Source organism: Nicotiana sylvestris, chromosome 2, assembly GCF_000393655.2.
Source record: "Nicotiana sylvestris chromosome 2, ASM39365v2, whole genome shotgun sequence".
Lineage (NCBI taxonomy): Eukaryota > Viridiplantae > Streptophyta > Magnoliopsida > Solanales > Solanaceae > Nicotiana > Nicotiana sylvestris.
Genome location: NC_091058.1, coordinates 11,433,413 through 11,451,355, shown reverse-complemented (window position 1 = coordinate 11,451,355; position 17,943 = coordinate 11,433,413). Strand labels below are relative to the sequence as shown.

At 34.5% G+C, this 17,943-nt stretch overlaps 3 protein-coding genes across 3 annotated transcripts; 2 read left to right on the top strand and 1 right to left on the bottom strand.

Moving 5' to 3' along the window:
• The first annotated feature begins 4,191 nt into the window (after window positions 1-4,191).
• LOC104235233 (exocyst complex component EXO70E2-like) lies at window positions 4,192-7,124 on the top strand. The gene is made up of 2 exons (XM_009788954.2): window positions 4,192-4,297; window positions 4,638-7,124. The coding sequence occupies exon 2, from the start codon at window positions 4,789-4,791 to the stop codon at window positions 6,766-6,768; it is 1,980 nt and encodes a 659-aa protein (XP_009787256.1). The 5' UTR covers window positions 4,192-4,297; window positions 4,638-4,788; the 3' UTR covers window positions 6,769-7,124.
• Window positions 7,125-9,144: 2,020 nt separating this feature from the next.
• On the top strand, window positions 9,145-12,508 carry LOC104235232 (glycine-rich RNA-binding protein 3, mitochondrial-like). Its single transcript, XM_009788953.2, has 5 exons — window positions 9,145-9,263; window positions 9,659-9,802; window positions 9,890-9,958; window positions 10,427-10,533; window positions 11,547-12,508. Exons 2-5 carry the CDS (start codon window positions 9,667-9,669, stop codon window positions 12,165-12,167), a joined length of 933 nt encoding a protein of 310 aa, XP_009787255.1. The 5' UTR covers window positions 9,145-9,263; window positions 9,659-9,666; the 3' UTR covers window positions 12,168-12,508.
• Window positions 12,509-14,932: 2,424 nt separating this feature from the next.
• LOC138882388 (protein ALP1-like) lies at window positions 14,933-16,057 on the bottom strand. Its single transcript, XM_070163138.1, has 3 exons — window positions 15,887-16,057; window positions 15,454-15,679; window positions 14,933-15,375 (listed from the first exon to the last, which is right to left on the bottom strand). Exons 1-3 carry the CDS (start codon window positions 16,055-16,057, stop codon window positions 14,933-14,935), a joined length of 840 nt encoding a protein of 279 aa, XP_070019239.1.
• Window positions 16,058-17,943: the final 1,886 nt, after the last annotated feature.

Below are 17,943 nucleotides of genomic sequence, written 5' to 3'. Positions count from 1 at the left end.
TAGAGAAAGATTTCTTTCTTTATTTGAGTTAGCTAATGATATCAATATTCATCATTTTCAAAAAACATATTTTTTGTTTTATAACTCAATTTTTTTTTTATGGTTTTTAAAAATAATATATTCATTAATACGAGATATCCTAAGACTAGTACTGTAAATATTACTTGAACTTTTTCCAGCAAGTTTTTGAAGAATAGCTATAATTTAGGTAAACAATTTTAGTACATATACAAAAAGTATTTTGGGCTTGACCATTATTACTTATTTAACTTACTTGTTGCTATTAATAATTTAATATTGAAGGATCTTATATAGTACAAATTTATGACTTTATAATTTGACATTTAATTACTTACGTAGGTATAATATCTCGGAAAATGAAGATACTTATAACAAATAACTTTGATAGTTAATTCATATCTAAATGAAATAAATGGCACAAAAGAAGCGCTTTCACGTTAATATATATATATATATATATATATATATATATATATGGGGATCCCCAAATATCTAAATGAATTATTATCCTGTGTGCTTATTCTCCTTTATTAGATAAAAAAACTTTAAAGAATTTAAGTTAATTTCTTTTGATTAAGGATTTAGATTATATATAATGACAATACACATAAAGATTTTTATATTATTCATATAATTTAACATATTATAGCATATTAAAATATTTTATTGGTCAAGCAAGAATACTTAAATGGGAAACCCGTAAGTTTCGTTACCCGATTGAAATACCACTACAAATTTAGGGGCCCTTATGTCATTTTGTCTTTTTTTTTTTTAGGAATTTTTACCTCAAAGGTTAACACCTTATTTATTTTAAATAAATACCATTTAAAAAAATTATATTCTATAGATACCTTTTAAGGTTTATAACAAAATATTTAATTTTGGTTACCTCCTAGCCCTAAGCCACTAAATACGCTAATCAGTTACACTATTTTCTTTCTCTTTCTGCTTTGATACATCCCATTCTCTTTCCCTTCCCATTAAAATTTTCGATCTCCTCCTCCTTCCACCGGATTTGTGCAAAGCCCATCTCCTAGATTATTCAACACAATAACCCAATTTAAAATTTTCAAGAAATTCAAACGTTTAAAGTTTTTTGAGCCATCATCAGGGGTACTTGGCTGCTTTTTCTTCACTATTTGCTTATTCTTGTGTCTGTTTTTGTTGGATTACAGAAAAGTAAACAAAGGGTCTCGTTTGTATCAGCAAACATCCTTGTTTGCTACGTGAATTGGGCTCAATAGATCGTCTGTTCCATATAACAAGATTGAAAAGTTGAATTTTTTGGAAAAGGGAGCAGAAAGTTGTGATTTTTTTTATGGGAATTGGGTTTGGGATGAAAGTTATCCACTGTATAAATCAAAGGATTGTAAGTTCTTGGATGAAGGCTTTCGTTGTTCTGAGAATGGTAGACCTGATAATTTTTATACTAAATGGCATTGGCAACCTAAAGATTGCAAAGACAGCAGTTGCCGACATATAATCCGGTTGGTTTGTTCTTGAACAAATATGATGGATTTTGGGATTGAGCAACTTGATTTTCTGTTAATATAATTCAATGTATTTTCATGTATTTCATTGTATTTATTATCTTTTTTGCATTGTAATTCAATGTGTCTCATTGTATTCTATGTATTTCATTGTATTCACTGTCTCTCTATATGCCATGAATGTATTCATAAGTTTTTTTTTAATTAATATAATTTATGATTTCAGATGTATTATATAATTTCTCTGAAGATTGCTATGTTTTTGGGTATTTTCGGTTGAGAATCTTTTTTATAACTGAAAATACAAAATTTGTGTGTTATAATTGAATTTGTTGAGTTATATTAGGAGTCTATTATGTTAATTGATTCACTTTCTGTTTTAAAAACAATGTAATCCCATATTTCACGCCGTGAATACAATCAAATACAGTCGAATACAATAATTTGTCCAGCTGTAATCCCATATTTCACTCCATGAATACACTCGAATACAACAACTAATTAGCTGGACTTCCTTGATTCACGCCTATTTTTGCTACTGTATTCATAAATACAATAACTTAAATACATCAAATACATCTTATAACCACATAAAATGTATCTATAATCTGTAATATAGCAAATAGTATCTATAGATGACTAATTACTACTAAAAGATAGTGCTTTATGAAAATTTCTCTTTTTTTATTTGGTGATATGCTTATGTAAATAGTTCTTATATACCATTAATACACAAAACTAAATCTCTCAAAATAACCAACTAGCAATGAAAGGTATTTTACCTGTCCATTTAATCTAATTCAAAACAAAAAGATTTTTGTTAACCAACACCTTTTCCATTTTGTTGTATGTCGTCACATAAATTTCATTTGATCATCATAGTGCTAGTAAAGAACACTAATTGATTTCTTTCCATATGCTTAGGTTTTGGAGCCCGAGTTTCTTAATACACGTGCGCACATTGAGGGATAATAGGTACGCGATGAAATGCTTCAAGAGCATGAAAATCAATAGGCACCAGGTGAAATAGTCGAAGTGTATGCAAACTGACTCGAATATCATTATAGCAGAAAAAATTAAAGGTGTAACAGTGCATATAATTAAAGTTAAACGCCTCCTTCGGACAAAATATTAAAAACCGAAGTTCCAAGTTAGTTAAATCGAGATTGTTTGACAAACTTTACATTTCTAAGGCGAATTTAAACTTTGTCTATTGGCTCATGACGCAATAATTCTGGTCTAGCCTAAATCTTGAGATCTCATATTTGAATCATCAAAATGGCATTTGAAAATGATAGAAAAATACAATCTAAAGTGTACTTATCAAATACAAGCTAATAGTAGTTTACGTAACGTAATTAAGAACAAAGTTGATTGTTTATGAAATCCGAATCATCCTAACAAGAAAGAAGATGAATAAATTGTTAGCTGTAGTCACTATTTTACAAAAATAAAAAAATAAAAAAAAATAAAACAATAAGACTACTGTTTTCAAAGTTGGAAAGATTTGCCCCAGTGTTGGTCTCGCGACTTTTCTTCCCCTTTTTCGTCCACAATCAAAGTACCATTTCTTTTTCCAGCAACAATCAAAGTATCTGAATTTTGGTTATCTTGGCTTTATTCAGCTTATCTTCCATCTGTCCTTTTTAACCATTAAAAGCCAACAACTAACGTTTTCCCATAATATTGTAGTACTATTACTCTAGAAGCAATTAATTAGACCAAGATTTGAAATAAATTTTCCAGTCTTTACAATCATCCTAAAGTCTAAGCTCAATTTATTATGAATTTAAGTTAAAATTATTGATTTTTTTTTTAATTTTATTGGTTTTCGCAGATTACTTGCTTTGCTTTATACGCTATTAATTTATATTTATTATAAAAAATTACTCTCTCCGATCCATTTTAATTAATTTTTTTATTGTTTTCACACATACAGTCAAACCTCTCTATAACAACATCGTTTGTTCCGATTTTTTTTGGATATTATAGCGAAGTGCTGATATAGAGAACATATATTATAACATAACATAAAAATTGGTTTCAGAAAAGCTTGACTTTTACAGTGAAGTGTTGTTATATAAGGATGTTGTTATAGAGAGGTCTGACTGTATTAAGAAAATCACATTTTAGCATTAATTAATAATAAAATTAACCATATTAACCTTAATTTGTTAAATAAAATATAATAAATACTCTAGGCTCTTTACTCCAAAGGCAACTTAAAAATTAATCCTTTCTTGATATTTGAAAAAATCAAATATTGTAAACCATAGAAAAATGATAAAAAAATTAAAGTTAAAATAGACCGGAGGGAGTACTTGTTATTGACTCTTAGGTAAGTTATACTCATTATAAGAGTATTATTGTATTAGTACTCTCTAGTTCCGTTTTATTATATACTTTGATTAGTTAAAGAAATTGAAATCTTTCTACATCAGAAAACATTTTTAAATTATTTTTTTTTAACATTCTTATTTTTCTAATATTATTACTCGGAAACTGTAAAATACAGTTTTACAAGCAAGGACCAATGTCAGGTAACTTCTTCCCCATTATATTCCAGGAAGACTCAAGGTCAAAGCAGAACAGCACTGGGCCACTGGCCAAATCCATACAAAGAAAAAAGAAAAAAGAAAGTTATTACTCCAATAAGAAGTAGCGACATGTTGCACACATACTTTTGGAAAGTCGGTTCTCTGCACAAATTTTCAGCTTCATTTCTCCGAGAAAAACACTATTGAATTTTCATTCTCTGTCCGATCATTGCCACTGTGCTAAAAAGGGTCAGTCTCTTATTATCTCTTCTTTGTTTTGAGTTCCCCTCTCTGCTCATAAGCTATATGCTCATAACTGTGTATGTGTGGATCTTGTTTTGCTGATTTCATATTCAAGATTTGAGCTTTGTGCATTTTCAGCTTCATCTGGTTCTTGCATTTCTCCATTGTATTTGCTGATTTTTAAAAGCCCCACTTTAATTTATACCTAATATTTGCTACTTTTTGTTTTCTTATAGCCCGCCGCCCCGCCCCACTTTTTTTATTTTCTACATCCTTTTGTTTTTGTCTTTCACTTTTTCCCCTCAAAAAGAATTTGGGTTAACTCTAAAGTAACTGATCTTTGCAGGTAATATTCTCTTCGATATCTTTCTTGGTGAAGTTCTTTGTTGATATCTTTGATTTCCCCAATTGAATTTGTAAAGAGGTAGAAGTTTTTAAGTTGCAATTTTTACCTGTTTGGGATTAGCCTTGAGCTAGTTTGATTGGTTCTTGGATATATGGGAGACTGTGAAACTCTAGTCCCCTTAATGGAAGAGGAAGAAAACCTAATAGCTGCTGCTCAGAACATTGTAAAAGCGTTAGGGTCAAATCGGACTTTAACCGATGATGCTAGAAAAATTCTGGCTGATTTAGGCACCCAATTGTCTTCCATAACTAGAGTGAGTGAAACCCAAGATGAGGATTCTGGTGATCAAACTGAGGAGCAGTTTATTGAGTTGGAGGAGCAGCTTAACTTAGTTCAGACTAAGGTCATGAATTGGGAGGTGGGTCAGTCAATGATTTGGGATTGTGGCCAAGAAGAAGCATATGAGTATTTGAGGTATGTAGATCAAGCTCGAAAATTGATCGAGAGATTGGAGGGTTTGAATGTGGATAAAGGTAGTAGAGAAGACGAGCTTTTGCGCAAGGCTCATGATCTTCTTCAAACAGCAATGAATCGGCTTGAGGAGGAGTTTACTCATTTGCTTGTTCAGAACAGGCAGCCTTTTGAGCCTGAGCATATGTCTTTTCGTTCAAGCGAGGATGATACATTAGATGATGGCTCTATTGTGTCTTTTGGGGATGACTCGGTTGAGGATGTGGTTCAAAGAGATAGCATGAGTAGGAGCTTTGAGGAGTACATCATCGAACTCGTGCATCCGGATGTTATTCCTGACTTAAGATGCATTGCCAATTTGATGTTCGATTCAAATTATGGCCGGGAGTGTTCTCAGGCATTTATCAATGTCCGAAAAGATGCCTTGGACGATTGCCTCTTCATCCTTGAAGTTGAGAAGTTGAGCATCGAGGATGTATTGAAGATGGAATGGAACTCGTTGAACTCCAAAATCAGGAGGTGGATACGGGCTATGAAGATATTCGTGCGCATTTATCTTGCCAGTGAAAAGTGGATAAGTGATCAGATTTTTAGCGAGCTGGAAGGAGTTAGTTCAGTTTGCTTTGCTGAGGCCTCGAAAGCTTCAATCGTACAGCTTCTGAACTTTGGTGAAGCCATAGCTATTGGCCCTCATCAACCGGAGAAGTTGATTCGGATTCTTGACATGTATGAGCTGCTCGCAGATCTTATCCCAGATATTGACGCTATGTACTCTGATGAGGCGGGGTTATGTGTTAGAACAGAATGCCAGGACATCCTTAGAAGTTTGGGCGATTGCGCAAAGGCAACCTTTCTGGAATTTGAAAATGCTGTTGCTTCCAGCATATCGGCCAACCCTTTCCCGGGTGGTGGAATACACCATCTAACGAGGTACGTTATGAACTACATGAAAACTCTTATCGATTATAGCAAAACGCTTGATGAGCTTCTGAAGGGATACGAGAAGGAAGATTCAGCGGCCATTTTACCACACATGACACCCGATAGAGAAGAAGATAACACGGACAGACGCTGTAATATATCTCCACTGGCTCAACATTTTCGATCCTTCACTTCAATTTTGGAATGCAACCTTGAGGATAAGTCCAAGTTATACAAGGATGACTCACTAGGTCACCTTTTCTTAATGAACAATATTCATTACATGGCTGAAAAGGTGAAGAATTCTAATCTAAGAACAATACTTGGCGATGATTGGATTCGCAAACATAATTGGAAATTCCAACACCATGCAATGAGCTACGAGAGAGCTACATGGAGCTCTATACTCTCTTTACTCAGAGATGAAGGGCTACAGAATCCAGGCTCAAATTCTATCTCGAGAACTCTTCTCAAGGAGAGACTACTCAGCTTTTATCTCGCATTTGAGGATGTTTACAAGAGCCAGACAGGATGGTCGATCCCAGATAGTCAACTTCGTGAAGATCTTCGAATATCAACATCACTCAAGGTTATTCAGGCATACAGGACATTTGTTGGAAGACACACAAACCATATAAGTGATAAACACATAAAGTATACTGCGGACGATTTGGAGAACTTCCTTTTGGATCTTTTTGAGGGATCTCCAAGATCGTTGCATGGTTCCCACAGGAAGTGAGCTCAATCCTTATACCTGTTATACCTTTAGATATATCTATTTTGGGTACCTAATGTATTCATTTGGTGTCATGTGCAAAAGGGTCAGTGACATGTACTTTTGAAATGCATCTATTAGGAGTATGAGTATTTGTTTGTTGTTTGTTGTTTGTTGCTTGCTATTACAGTTCCCGGCTTAACGACATTGTCACCGTCAAAACCGGCTTGTTTAAGGTTGTCAAAAAGGAGAAAGGCAGTAGCTATTTGTTAGCTCTAGTTGGTTCCTGGAAAAGTTGCTTGTGATTGGAGATTTGATATGTTGAATCTTGATTAGCATACAACATTCTTTTTAACAAATGGAACCACCTTGTTCACAGATATTATGTTTGATAGAGACCATGTCTCTGTTTGTCCATTAGCTATTGTTTCATGGCCCTGTAAACTTAATTAGAGTTAGCAAACCTTTCGTAATTCAGTAACATATTGCATTCAATGCCTCGTGTTTTCTGGATTGAAGTCCCCCCGTGTGCTTGACGGCTACACCATACATCCAAGTGTGATATATGGGATTGTTGTCATAATTCATCAAAGCTTACCCATATTAAATGTTATTTTCAAATTTCCGTCTAGTAAATTAGTCTAGGCGGAACAATTTGAAGTTTTGAACCATCAAATGTTCTCGCTGTATTAGGGCTGTTTAAGACCGAACCGTAACCGTTAATCGAATCGAATCGATAGCTTATTGACTTATTTGTATCGGGTTATCGGGGTAATAGTTGGTGAACGAATTAAGATTTTATAATTAACGGCTTAACGGTTTGAGGGTGTATTACTCAATTTTCTTATTGGATAACCGTAAATCCATTAAAAAAATTTATATTTACACTTTCACCCCTATGTGTATAAAGTACTATTGAAACCCTAACTACTTTTTGCCACATGACACTTGTCTGACATCCTTTAGCTTTGGTTGATGCTTCGGACTGATGAATTGATGATCTTGGACACTAGCTGCATGGGGTTAACACATGTAAAGGACCAATTAAGAGAAATCTAATCACCAAACCAAGTAGTTGAAACAAGAACAATGGAGTCGCTAAAAGAGGAGGTCGTCATATGGAGTCCTACAATGGAAAGGTATAAAAGCCACTGAACTATGCAGTTTTGATTGATGAGGCCAATCCATCATCACATGTCAAATTATACCCACACTAACATATACATATCTTTATTTATGCCCATTAACTATATGCAGATCTACCTCCTCTGGAGATTTCAAAAGGATTTATATATAAAAAAAACCACCTAGACGTACATGCTTGATTGTATATAAGTTTCAAATCAGTTTGACCGGTTTTTAGTCTTTTCTTTTTTGGACATGAAACATTTAGCTTTGCAGCCAAAAGAAATACTTACAATAAGTGCATTAGTGTAGTACAAACTACAAAGTGTTAACAGATTCTATCATGTAACAACAAATGTTAACAAGCCTCATAAACTAAAGTGCAGTACATACTAACAAGGGAGTCGAGTCACTTTATCAGGTTTGACCATTTAGTGTTTACAAGACTAGGATTATTCAAAAAAATTCTATTCGGTCTAGCCAATAAATTGTCGGATAATCGTTAATCCAATACAAATCTGCTAGTTGTCTTATTGAATGGTTAGTGAATTACTAATTTATAATCCGACATCTGATAAGCCGAACCGTTAAACGTAATTATCTTCCCGATCCGCCCGATAAGCACCCCTACATTGTACCATAATATAGTGCAGATCAATTTTTTATATTATTCATTAAACAAAATATCAAGATTCAAGAAATGATTTTAACTGAACTAAATTGCCATTAGAATAAGATAACACATAATTTAGATTATAAAGCATCGAGGTAACAAATAGAATATATAATATTAAAAGATTATTACGGGGGGGAGGGGCGGGGGGGGGGGGGAATCGTGAATATCAAACGTAAAATAAATATTATAAAATGGGAGGGGGGAATGATTTTCACGGTTTCACCTGTCCTTCAGGGTCCAGCCTTCCATCACTATCAGATTTGACAAATATTATCTCCAAATAAAATACCCAAAAATGATTTGTAAAATTATTTTTATCTAATCACCTACACCAAATGACCAAAACGAGCCTATTACTATACTAACCCAGTCAATACAACTAATGGTGTATGACTATTAACTAGGGTGCATAAAATATCTTTTCAGGTTAAACAATTGCCCTAAAAAAATCCTTTTTTTTAGCCTTTTGGCTAAAATGAAAATATAAAAAAGAAACAGAAAAATGTTCCATAAAAAAGAAAAACCATGAACCCAAGTTCCGTTGACCACCGCCATACTATCATTCTATTTCATCGAACGGCCAAGAATGAGCAAGTTGTAATCGAAGGCCCAGATATTTTTGGGCTATTTATTGAACTTTAGCCTTCTTCTTCTTCTAAAACCCTTCTGTGGGGATAGCGAACGAAGAAGTGTGCTTCTGTGAATCATTCCAGCAAGGGTAAGTTTTTTCTGCTTCCTTTAATTCATATTATAGTACTCGTTAGCTTGGTCTTTAACGAATTAATTGTTCAAATTTTAAGAATTTCTATCTGTTTCTTTTGTTGTACTGCTTCTTTAGCTTTTATAAGATTAGGGTTTTTACCATTTTTGATATGTGTTGCGTGATCACGATTGCTATAACAAATTCGTGGTGTTTTTTGGATGTTTTGTATTCTTTATTTTATGCCCGCATATCGTATGACGAATATCGAGCATAGATGTAAATGAGCTCAGAACAGTATCTTTTTTGACTTTTCATTGAGAGGAAAAAGGATCTTTTTAAATATGGGTCGGTAATGTTTATTTTTAGATTGGATTTGTGATGCTGACTCTATACTGTTTTGTTTTTACTAGGTTTAAAGATGGCTTTTTTCAATAGAGTTGGGAGTATTCTTAAACAGAGTGTAAGCAAACACTCAAACTTGGAACTCTCTGCCTCAAATGCGTCGCTTTTCCAGGCAATAAGAAGCATGTCTTCGTCTAAGCTTTTTGTTGGGGGTGAGAGGATCTTGTCTCTGTGTATGGATTTGCTATGATTTTTCAACTTCTTTTGGTTACTCTATAACGGCTTATTGTCCCCTGCAGGTCTCTCATATGGCACTGATGAGAGCTCTCTGAAGGAGGCATTTTCCCAATACGGTGATGTGATCGAAGGTACTAGGGTTATTATTCCGCATAGGTAGATTTAAATTTTAGCAATGCACTATATTTAAAAAATGAGGAATCACTGTATAGTTGCAGCATTAGCTAATACCAAAAGATCATAAGAAATAGAATAATGCTGCCGTGATCGCCAACAGAAATGAGCTAGCGCTCACAGAAGATCACATTTGTGAAGGCATAGTGAATATGCGGAATACACAATTCTCCTTCATTGTTTTGAAATTAGTTATGAAGTTGGAGTTCAGTTTTTTTATTGATGAAACAAGAAGTGTTTGGTCTGAATTGGACATGTTTCTTTATCAATTTAGTTCTTGGTGAAACTATCAACTCGATGGTGAAATGACCCATGTGACAGATTCGTGTATGCTGCATCTCTGAAATTTTTTCCTGAAGCTGGCTTCTTTTGCTGCGTGTTGTTTAGTTGAACTTTGAAATAAACTATTTCCTCTTCCTTTGCAGCTAGAGTTATTATGGATCGTGATACTGGGAGGTCCAGAGGTTTTGGTTTTATCAGTTTTCCATCAAGTGAAGAAGCAGCAAGTGCATTGCAGGCCATGGATGGCCAGGTATGATGTTACCTAAGTTGCTCCGACACGGCAGTTTAGGTGCCGCACCCGTGTCGACACGACACTAGTATGGGGGTGGGTATGGGATCCGTACCGGATCTGGTCAAACAATTTTGGATACTTTGACCACGACAGATGGAAAAGTTCGAGACGAAATATAATATGATTCCCGAAATCAGAACCAAAACTAGGTAAATTTGAAGAAATAGCATATCATATTTAGGAAATCAATTCTTTACTTATCTACAACTTGAGAATAAAAAAGAAATTCACACTTTACAAGCTATATGTAAGTATTCCACAAAATTTCTCATAATTTAGAGATATTTTTATGTTTTTATTTTTTTTTTGAATTATTTTAAGCTGGATCCCCGCACATGTATTAGTACTAGGATCCGTATCCCCGAATCTTAGAATTTACATCTCGAAAGACCGACCTCTAGATCCACACCCGTGTCTGACACCCACACCCGTGTCCGAGCAACTTAGGATGTTACTTCTAGTTGGAAAATTATGCTTGTGAACACAAATTACATAGGTTTTAATCAATATCCAAAAACTAAAGAACTTGAATAGACCAAAATATGGATTTCATAGGAAAGGGACACTTTTTACTTGTAATACATAGTTCAGAGGACAATATTTCACTCAGAACTTTAATTACCAAATTCCTTCGTGACAACACTTTGTACCTTAACGCCTTTCATCTTGTTTATTCGATTCATGGGGTAATTCTCATAATCAATTTTACATAGTAAGGTTATTTGTAGAGAGAGAGAGAGAGTCCTCTAGCAAATCGTACCGCTTGTATTTTGACTCGCTTCAATATACTTACAACTTACCTTTTGCCCCTCTCCCAACTTACCTTTTGCCCCTCTCCCCCGGACCACCTGCCAATTCCATCTTGTGTTGGCCAATAACCATGATATCGCCTGCAATTAATGTTATCACCGGTCAATTTTGTTATTTTTTTAATGGTGCCAAGGTAATTTATGCTGCGTAAACTTTTCCAGGATCTTCATGGAAGACGGATAAGGGTGAATTATGCAACAGAAAAGCGTCGTGCTGGATTTGGAGGTGGCTACGGTGGAGGTGGTGGTGGCTTTAACTACGGTGGTGAAGGTGGAAATTTTGCAGGTGGCGGAGGTTATGCAGCCAGCAATTATGGAGGCGGAGGAGGTGGCTATGGTAACAGTAGTGGCTTTAACTACGTTGGGGAAGGTGGAAATTCTGCAGGTGCTGGAGGTTACCCAACCAACAATTATGGTGGTGGATTTTCTGGTGGTAACACTTCTGCTGGTGGATACGGTAGCTATGGAGGTGGCAGTAACTATGGAAATGACAACAGTTCCCCTGCTGAGGGAGGCGTGGGGTATGGCAGTGCTAACTATGGAAACACTCCGAACAGCAATTATTCCGGTCCAGGCAATAGCTTTTCAGGTGGTTATGACGGTGGAAACAATGGAAATGGCTTTGGTGAGAGCCCCGGAGCATCATTTAATGGAGGTCAAGAACAGGTCAGTGTAGATCAAGGGACTCAATCTATAAATGAAGATATTGGACAGGAGACATCAGAAGGAAATTACAGGGATGATGATGATGAGCCAAAGGATTTCGCCAACACCAGGGGTTGAAAAAAATGCTTGGCTTCTACTGCGTTTCAGGGACTTGTTTCAAGAGAATGTCTAGGACATATATTTTGAGTCATGCGTGAATAAAATGTCATCCATTTCTAACAGGGTTCATGTGTTGATTACACTTGTCTAGTTTTATGAATTTATAGGCTTAAATGTTTCTTCTCTTCACCTTTCTTATTTCGTCAATGGCTTTGGTGGGGGTTTGGCAGACTTGATATTTTCCGCTCCGTATTTAATAATAAGGGCAATAGCAATATTTGTATGAAGGGCAAGCAAGTGAGAAATCGTCTTTTGAACTGTTATTATTTTATTTAACGTTATCCTATTGGTTGTACTAATTCATTTCTAGGGATGTTGGTAATACAATTGTAAAAAAGTGCCAAAAATTACTTATCATTTTCAGAAGAACATGGTATTTCATTAGTTCAGCAGAGGAAACCAACCAGCCAATTCCAAAACTTCGTTCAGACATGCATTTCAGTCTTTTATCGCCACCAGAGATTCAGAAGTTATGGAGTTTTTGCAGTATCTTTTAAACATCACAAAATGGTTTTGGAGCTGCTACTACATCTGACCTGCCTAGGGCGGGTACTGGGTCCTTAAGGGTTAAGGGTACGAGGAGGGTAAGGGTAACACTGTTTGGATCATTGTTCCCCATCGTTTTATAATGTATCGTATTGTATTGTACTGTACTGTATTGTATCGTTTTGATGGATACAACGTTTGGATAGACTGTATCGTTTGCTGTTGTTAAATAATATCTTTATTGTTTGGCTTGACTGTACTGTACTGTACTGTACTGCTAAGTTTACTAAAATACCCTCAATTATTTTATTAAAGGTTGGAAAGAGGTATAACACTTGAAACTAATGGTAGGGTCGAAGCATCTATATCTATGATTATTTTTTGCTATTTACATGTTAAATGACATGTACTTGTCAAAATATGTAGTACTAAATGCTATTCTTTGAAAAATGATATATCGGATCTAATACGGACACAAGTAGAAGATAACTAAACAACCACAATATAGAGAAAACACATGAAGTGGAATGATATTGTTCCATATCTCAAATAATTCCAAACTTAAAGTGCATAATATAATAAAAATTTCTAGCAACATGACATATAAAATTCATATCGATCTAGTCAAAGTCTATAAAATCCTCAATAGCTAAAGCACAAAAAATATTTAGTCTAACTCAATTGCCAGGTGACGACATCAAGGTTAGTAAAAGAAATTTGCGGTCTTCCAATGGACACCCAATCAGTGTGCGGCACAAGTCTGCATGTCTGCAAAGAAATATATAAGCTTTCATGTGCATACTAGGCTCTAAATCCAACCCTTATACCATTTGCCATATCTCACTCTCAGGAATAGGTGGCATAGTTGAAAGCCGATTAATTGCATTAGCCAAATTATTCATCCCACCTCTCAACATATCAGTCATGCCTTCAAAATGATCATGTTTAGATTTTTTATTCCTGCTAGAAGTCGGTACCTCTGAATATGCATTAGATTTACGTGCTTCCTGAGTTGATTGATATTGCTCATGTTGTCCATGTTCCTCGATATTTTCCAAAGAGGCAGCATTCATGGAAATTAGTTCATCTACCTCATCAATAGTCAATGGACTATCACGTGATTTTCTCAAATTATTACAAGCACCCCTTTTTACCATATCTGCTCCAGTCTCAGCTTGCTTTCCAGTAGCTCTATCCCTTCCATATAGCTCAATTAGCTTATCATAATTTCTAATCGGCTTGTTTCTCCATTCAGCAGCTTCAGGCTTAGCCTGCACACAAAAAAAGTACAATATAATAATGTAAAAAATGAGACTGGATACCTAACAAGGATTTTTCCATAACTATTTAGAACAGTCTCATTCTTGTACATTTTAAACAGAGCAAGCACATCTTCTCGACTAGTAGTTGAGCATGAACACAATGCATTTATCCTCTATATCTTGATAAAACAGTTAAGCTGACCATATATTATCTTTTTGAGGATATATCCATCTTTTCTATTAGCAACTTATAAAATGATATGAGAGTATCCCTACCTCCCACGCACCACCCCAAAATAAACATGTTTTATTGCATAAACATAGATCAGAATCCAGTTTGTTAATGATAATACAAGAACTGAAGTTATCATCGTGGATTATGCGAAAGAACAAAACTGCTAAAAATTAATGTACCTGTATCAATTGATCCCATACTTCAGATTCAGCATTCCACATATTTGTGTTGGAATCCCATGCAAACCCGCTCATCCCATTTTGAAAGGTGTCATAACACTTGCTAAATTTTGTTTTAATATTTCTCATTCGGTTGTGAACTCTCTCCTTCTTAAAAACTTTATCTGGAAATTTTGATTGCATCTCTTTCACTATATTATCAATCGCGTGTGGAGTAAAAGTTCCACCAACCATGTTTCCAAGTGTGTGCTCATGATAGAATGCATCAATTAAGGCATCATCCATAACATTTGACCAAATACAAGCAGTGTTATCTGAAAGATTTGTGTCGCTTGAGGATGCCTTTGACTTTTTCGGCATATTGATAACTACATAATTAAGAGATATTCATAAGACTTAATGAAAAATTAAGCAGACATAAAATAAAATAAATGCCCAAATGAAATAAAATAAATGCATAGTACATAATACATTTTATTTAAACAATAGCCAAAATTAATTTCAAACAACATCAAATAAATAAACACGAAAAAATTTGTTGACTTTTTTTCTCCTAGAAGATTAAACTTGATAATTAGCCCACATGTCAGCTGCTATGCCATCTCTAATCAACTCCCCCTTTCTAAACTCCTCACTACTTTCCCTAGGATTTGGTGGTTCTTCATGCATATCATTATCATTCATAAGCTCCGCATCAACTTGTGCAAGTAACTCATCATTTGGATCTGCACCTCTTAAGTAGTTGTGCAAAATACAACATGAAAAAATAATAAGCTTTTGAGTTTCAACACCATATGACGGTTCAGTTGAACTAGAAATTATAGGAAATCTCTTTTTAAGAACTCCAAAAGCTCGTTCAATAGCATTACGCAAAGATGCGTGTCGCAGATTAAATAATTCACGAGGATTTCTTGAATACTCTTTCAAGTGATATCGCTCCCCACGATGAGGCGTAATAAGTCCACTTCTCAACATCAATCCAGCATCAACAAGGTAGTATTTTCCTAAAGATAAAAAGTAAAAGCTTTAATTATTTATTCATCACATCTAACTTTCCCTATATAAATATATAAAATATTTACCTTCTGGAAGTTTTAGCGGATCTTGTCTATTTAACGCTTCTTTCATGATTCTTGAATCAGATGCCGTCCCTTCCCAACCAGCTAACACATATGTGAATTTTAAATCAAATGTGCATGCAGCCAATACATTTTGTGTTGGATAATCTTTTCTTCCACGGTATCTAGGTGCTTCACGTTGTGAAACTTTAACACGTATATGTGTTCCATCAATTGCACCAATACAATTCTAACATTATTATAATAAATTATATGCAATCAACCTTGAATTTAGCTAAAAGTTCAATAAAATTATATTTGTGTTCACCTTAAAATATGGGTAGAATCTTGGGCTGCTGGCAATTTCAGAAGGAACTTGAGAGCCATCAGGTTGTTTAATAAATTTTTCATATAACCCCAAGATCGCTCGTAGGACAATATGAAAATGACGACTAACCGACTCCCTAGATCGTCGAAAGATAAAAGCTAACTCGCGATTTGTCGTATTATGCGCTAACAGGTAAAGTGTTTTTGCAACTTGCTCTTCAACTGTAGCTTGAAGTGTTGGTCTAAGATCACCCTCTCTAACTAACATCTCACATAAATCGGTAAAAGCTAAAGGGGTCATTCTAATAATATTACGACAAAGTTCAGTTGAGAATAAATGACTCAATAATTCATGTCTAACTTGTTCACTTTCCAGTCGTATATCATGTGTGATCGTACGTCGGTCATTTTCAATTTCACGTACATAAGTCCAAAACCAAATAGCTACTAAGCAAGCAGCATATGTAGTTAAAGAGCTCACTTGGTCCAATATTTATCTATTATTTTGATTATTCCGATCAGCCATCTATAATAAAATTAAGTGAGATACATTAACCAATATCATAGATGAACTAACCAGAAAAAATACTGAAAAGATTCAACAAAGTGACAGCAGTAATACAAAATAATTGACAGAAAAAACAAGCAGACAAATACACCCCATTAGCAATCTGAAGTAGTTCAACATAAAACGATATGAAAGTGATGTAAATTATACAAATACATAATGATATGAAAGTGATAACAAGCAGACAAATACATAAAGTAGTTCAATGTAAGGAAAGTGACGTAATAAGAGTAATGATGCAACAGAAATAATACTATAATTCATAGCCGTCGATATTTATATTTCATATGTTTACAAAAGTGAATTGACTACAACGACTCCACTCAAGGAAAATAGATGAAAGAGAGGATACCGTCGTTGGAAAGAGACCTAACCTGTAAAAAGTTGGTTGGAAACTGGAAAGAGACGATACCGTCTGTTAACTTGCACGGCAGAAATAAGATGAGACAAAGTACTTATTATGGTGAATATAGTATAAATAATAGGGTAAAGGGTAAAGGGTAAAATTGAAATATAGAATAATAAGTGTGGGCATAATTGGAAAGGAATATACGAAACAATCCCACCACACGGATTTGGTTGTTTCATAAAATGAGGGTTTTCATTGTTTCGGAACAATGGATTAAACAATACGATACAATCAGTTTTATATAAACAATCAAAACAAACATTGTATGTGAGGTAACAATACAATACAATACAACCGGAAACAACCATCGAAACACAGTGTAAGCTAAGGGTTCCTTAAGGGTAATTTTCTTAAGTTATTGAAAAAAATTTAATACTTTTATTTCAATACTTATAAAAATAAAAGTGTATATTTTTTTACAATTTACAGAATTTTCAATAATTTCTATTGGTTCTTCACTTGAAATTGATAGCACTTGTTCTTCTGCGTCCTCGTTGTCTCGGTAGATAGTATTTTACTATAGGCATCGTTGTCTTCTTGAATTATTTTTGGGAGACCAAAGTTTCTTCTCTTCAATTATTTCAGCAAGTCTTCATCGCAAATATTATTTCTAACAGTTCTTCTAGGAAAACCTGGAAAAGCACGATTATACTTCTCTTGTATGTAACTCCTAACCGGATTGATTAGGATTTGTTTCAAAACAACGATCTCCCCCTCCCTTGCATTACCCTTAGTAGATCTATTACACACCTTTTTACTAGTTTAAGAGCCATTTTTAATAATAGATAATTAAAATTACAACAAATAGCAACATAAGTATAACAAGAATAAATGCGGAAATTAATATGAGTTGGAATGAATATACCAAACACCGACGTAAACGCCAACGTTAATTGCAATTAGAAATTGAGAGAGCTATGAGAGTTTTTGAATGAAAATTGAAAGAATAAATTGGGGTATTTATAGTTTTAAAATAAGGACAAAGTATATTTGAACAAACTTAGGAGTTAAAAACATAAATTAGGGGGTAGGGGGATGTTGGGGGATTAGGGAGGCAAAAATAGCTGTTTTTGGCCGTTGGCTACTGGTACAAAAACGACCAGATTTTAAATTAGAAGAAAAAGTTTGGGTACCGTTCCGGTACTGGTACGGTACCTTTAAGGGGTTGTTTGGTTTGAATACGGGTTATGCTGGAATTAGTTATCCTGGT

Bases quoted from the DNA above. Each gene is read 5' to 3' on its own strand.
- LOC138882388 (XM_070163138.1), bottom strand. From the start codon at position 16,057: ATGACCCCTTTAGCTTTTACCGATTTATGTGAGATGTTAGTTAGAGAG. The intron at 15,680-15,886 runs GTTAGTCGTCAT...TAATAATGTTAG, and splicing joins TTCGACGATCTAGGGAGTCG to AATTGTATTGGTGCAATTGA. The intron at 15,376-15,453 runs GTAAATATTTTA...TTTTATCTTTAG, and splicing joins TCCGCTAAAACTTCCAGAAG to GAAAATACTACCTTGTTGAT.
- LOC104235232 (XM_009788953.2), top strand. From the start codon at position 9,667: ATGGCTTTTTTCAATAGAGTTGGGAGTATTCTTAAACAGAGTGTAAGC. The intron at 9,959-10,426 runs GTACTAGGGTTA...CTTCCTTTGCAG, and splicing joins ATACGGTGATGTGATCGAAG to CTAGAGTTATTATGGATCGT. The intron at 10,534-11,546 runs GTATGATGTTAC...AAACTTTTCCAG, and splicing joins TGCAGGCCATGGATGGCCAG to GATCTTCATGGAAGACGGAT.
- LOC104235233 (XM_009788954.2), top strand. From the start codon at position 4,789: ATGGGAGACTGTGAAACTCTAGTCCCCTTAATGGAAGAGGAAGAAAAC.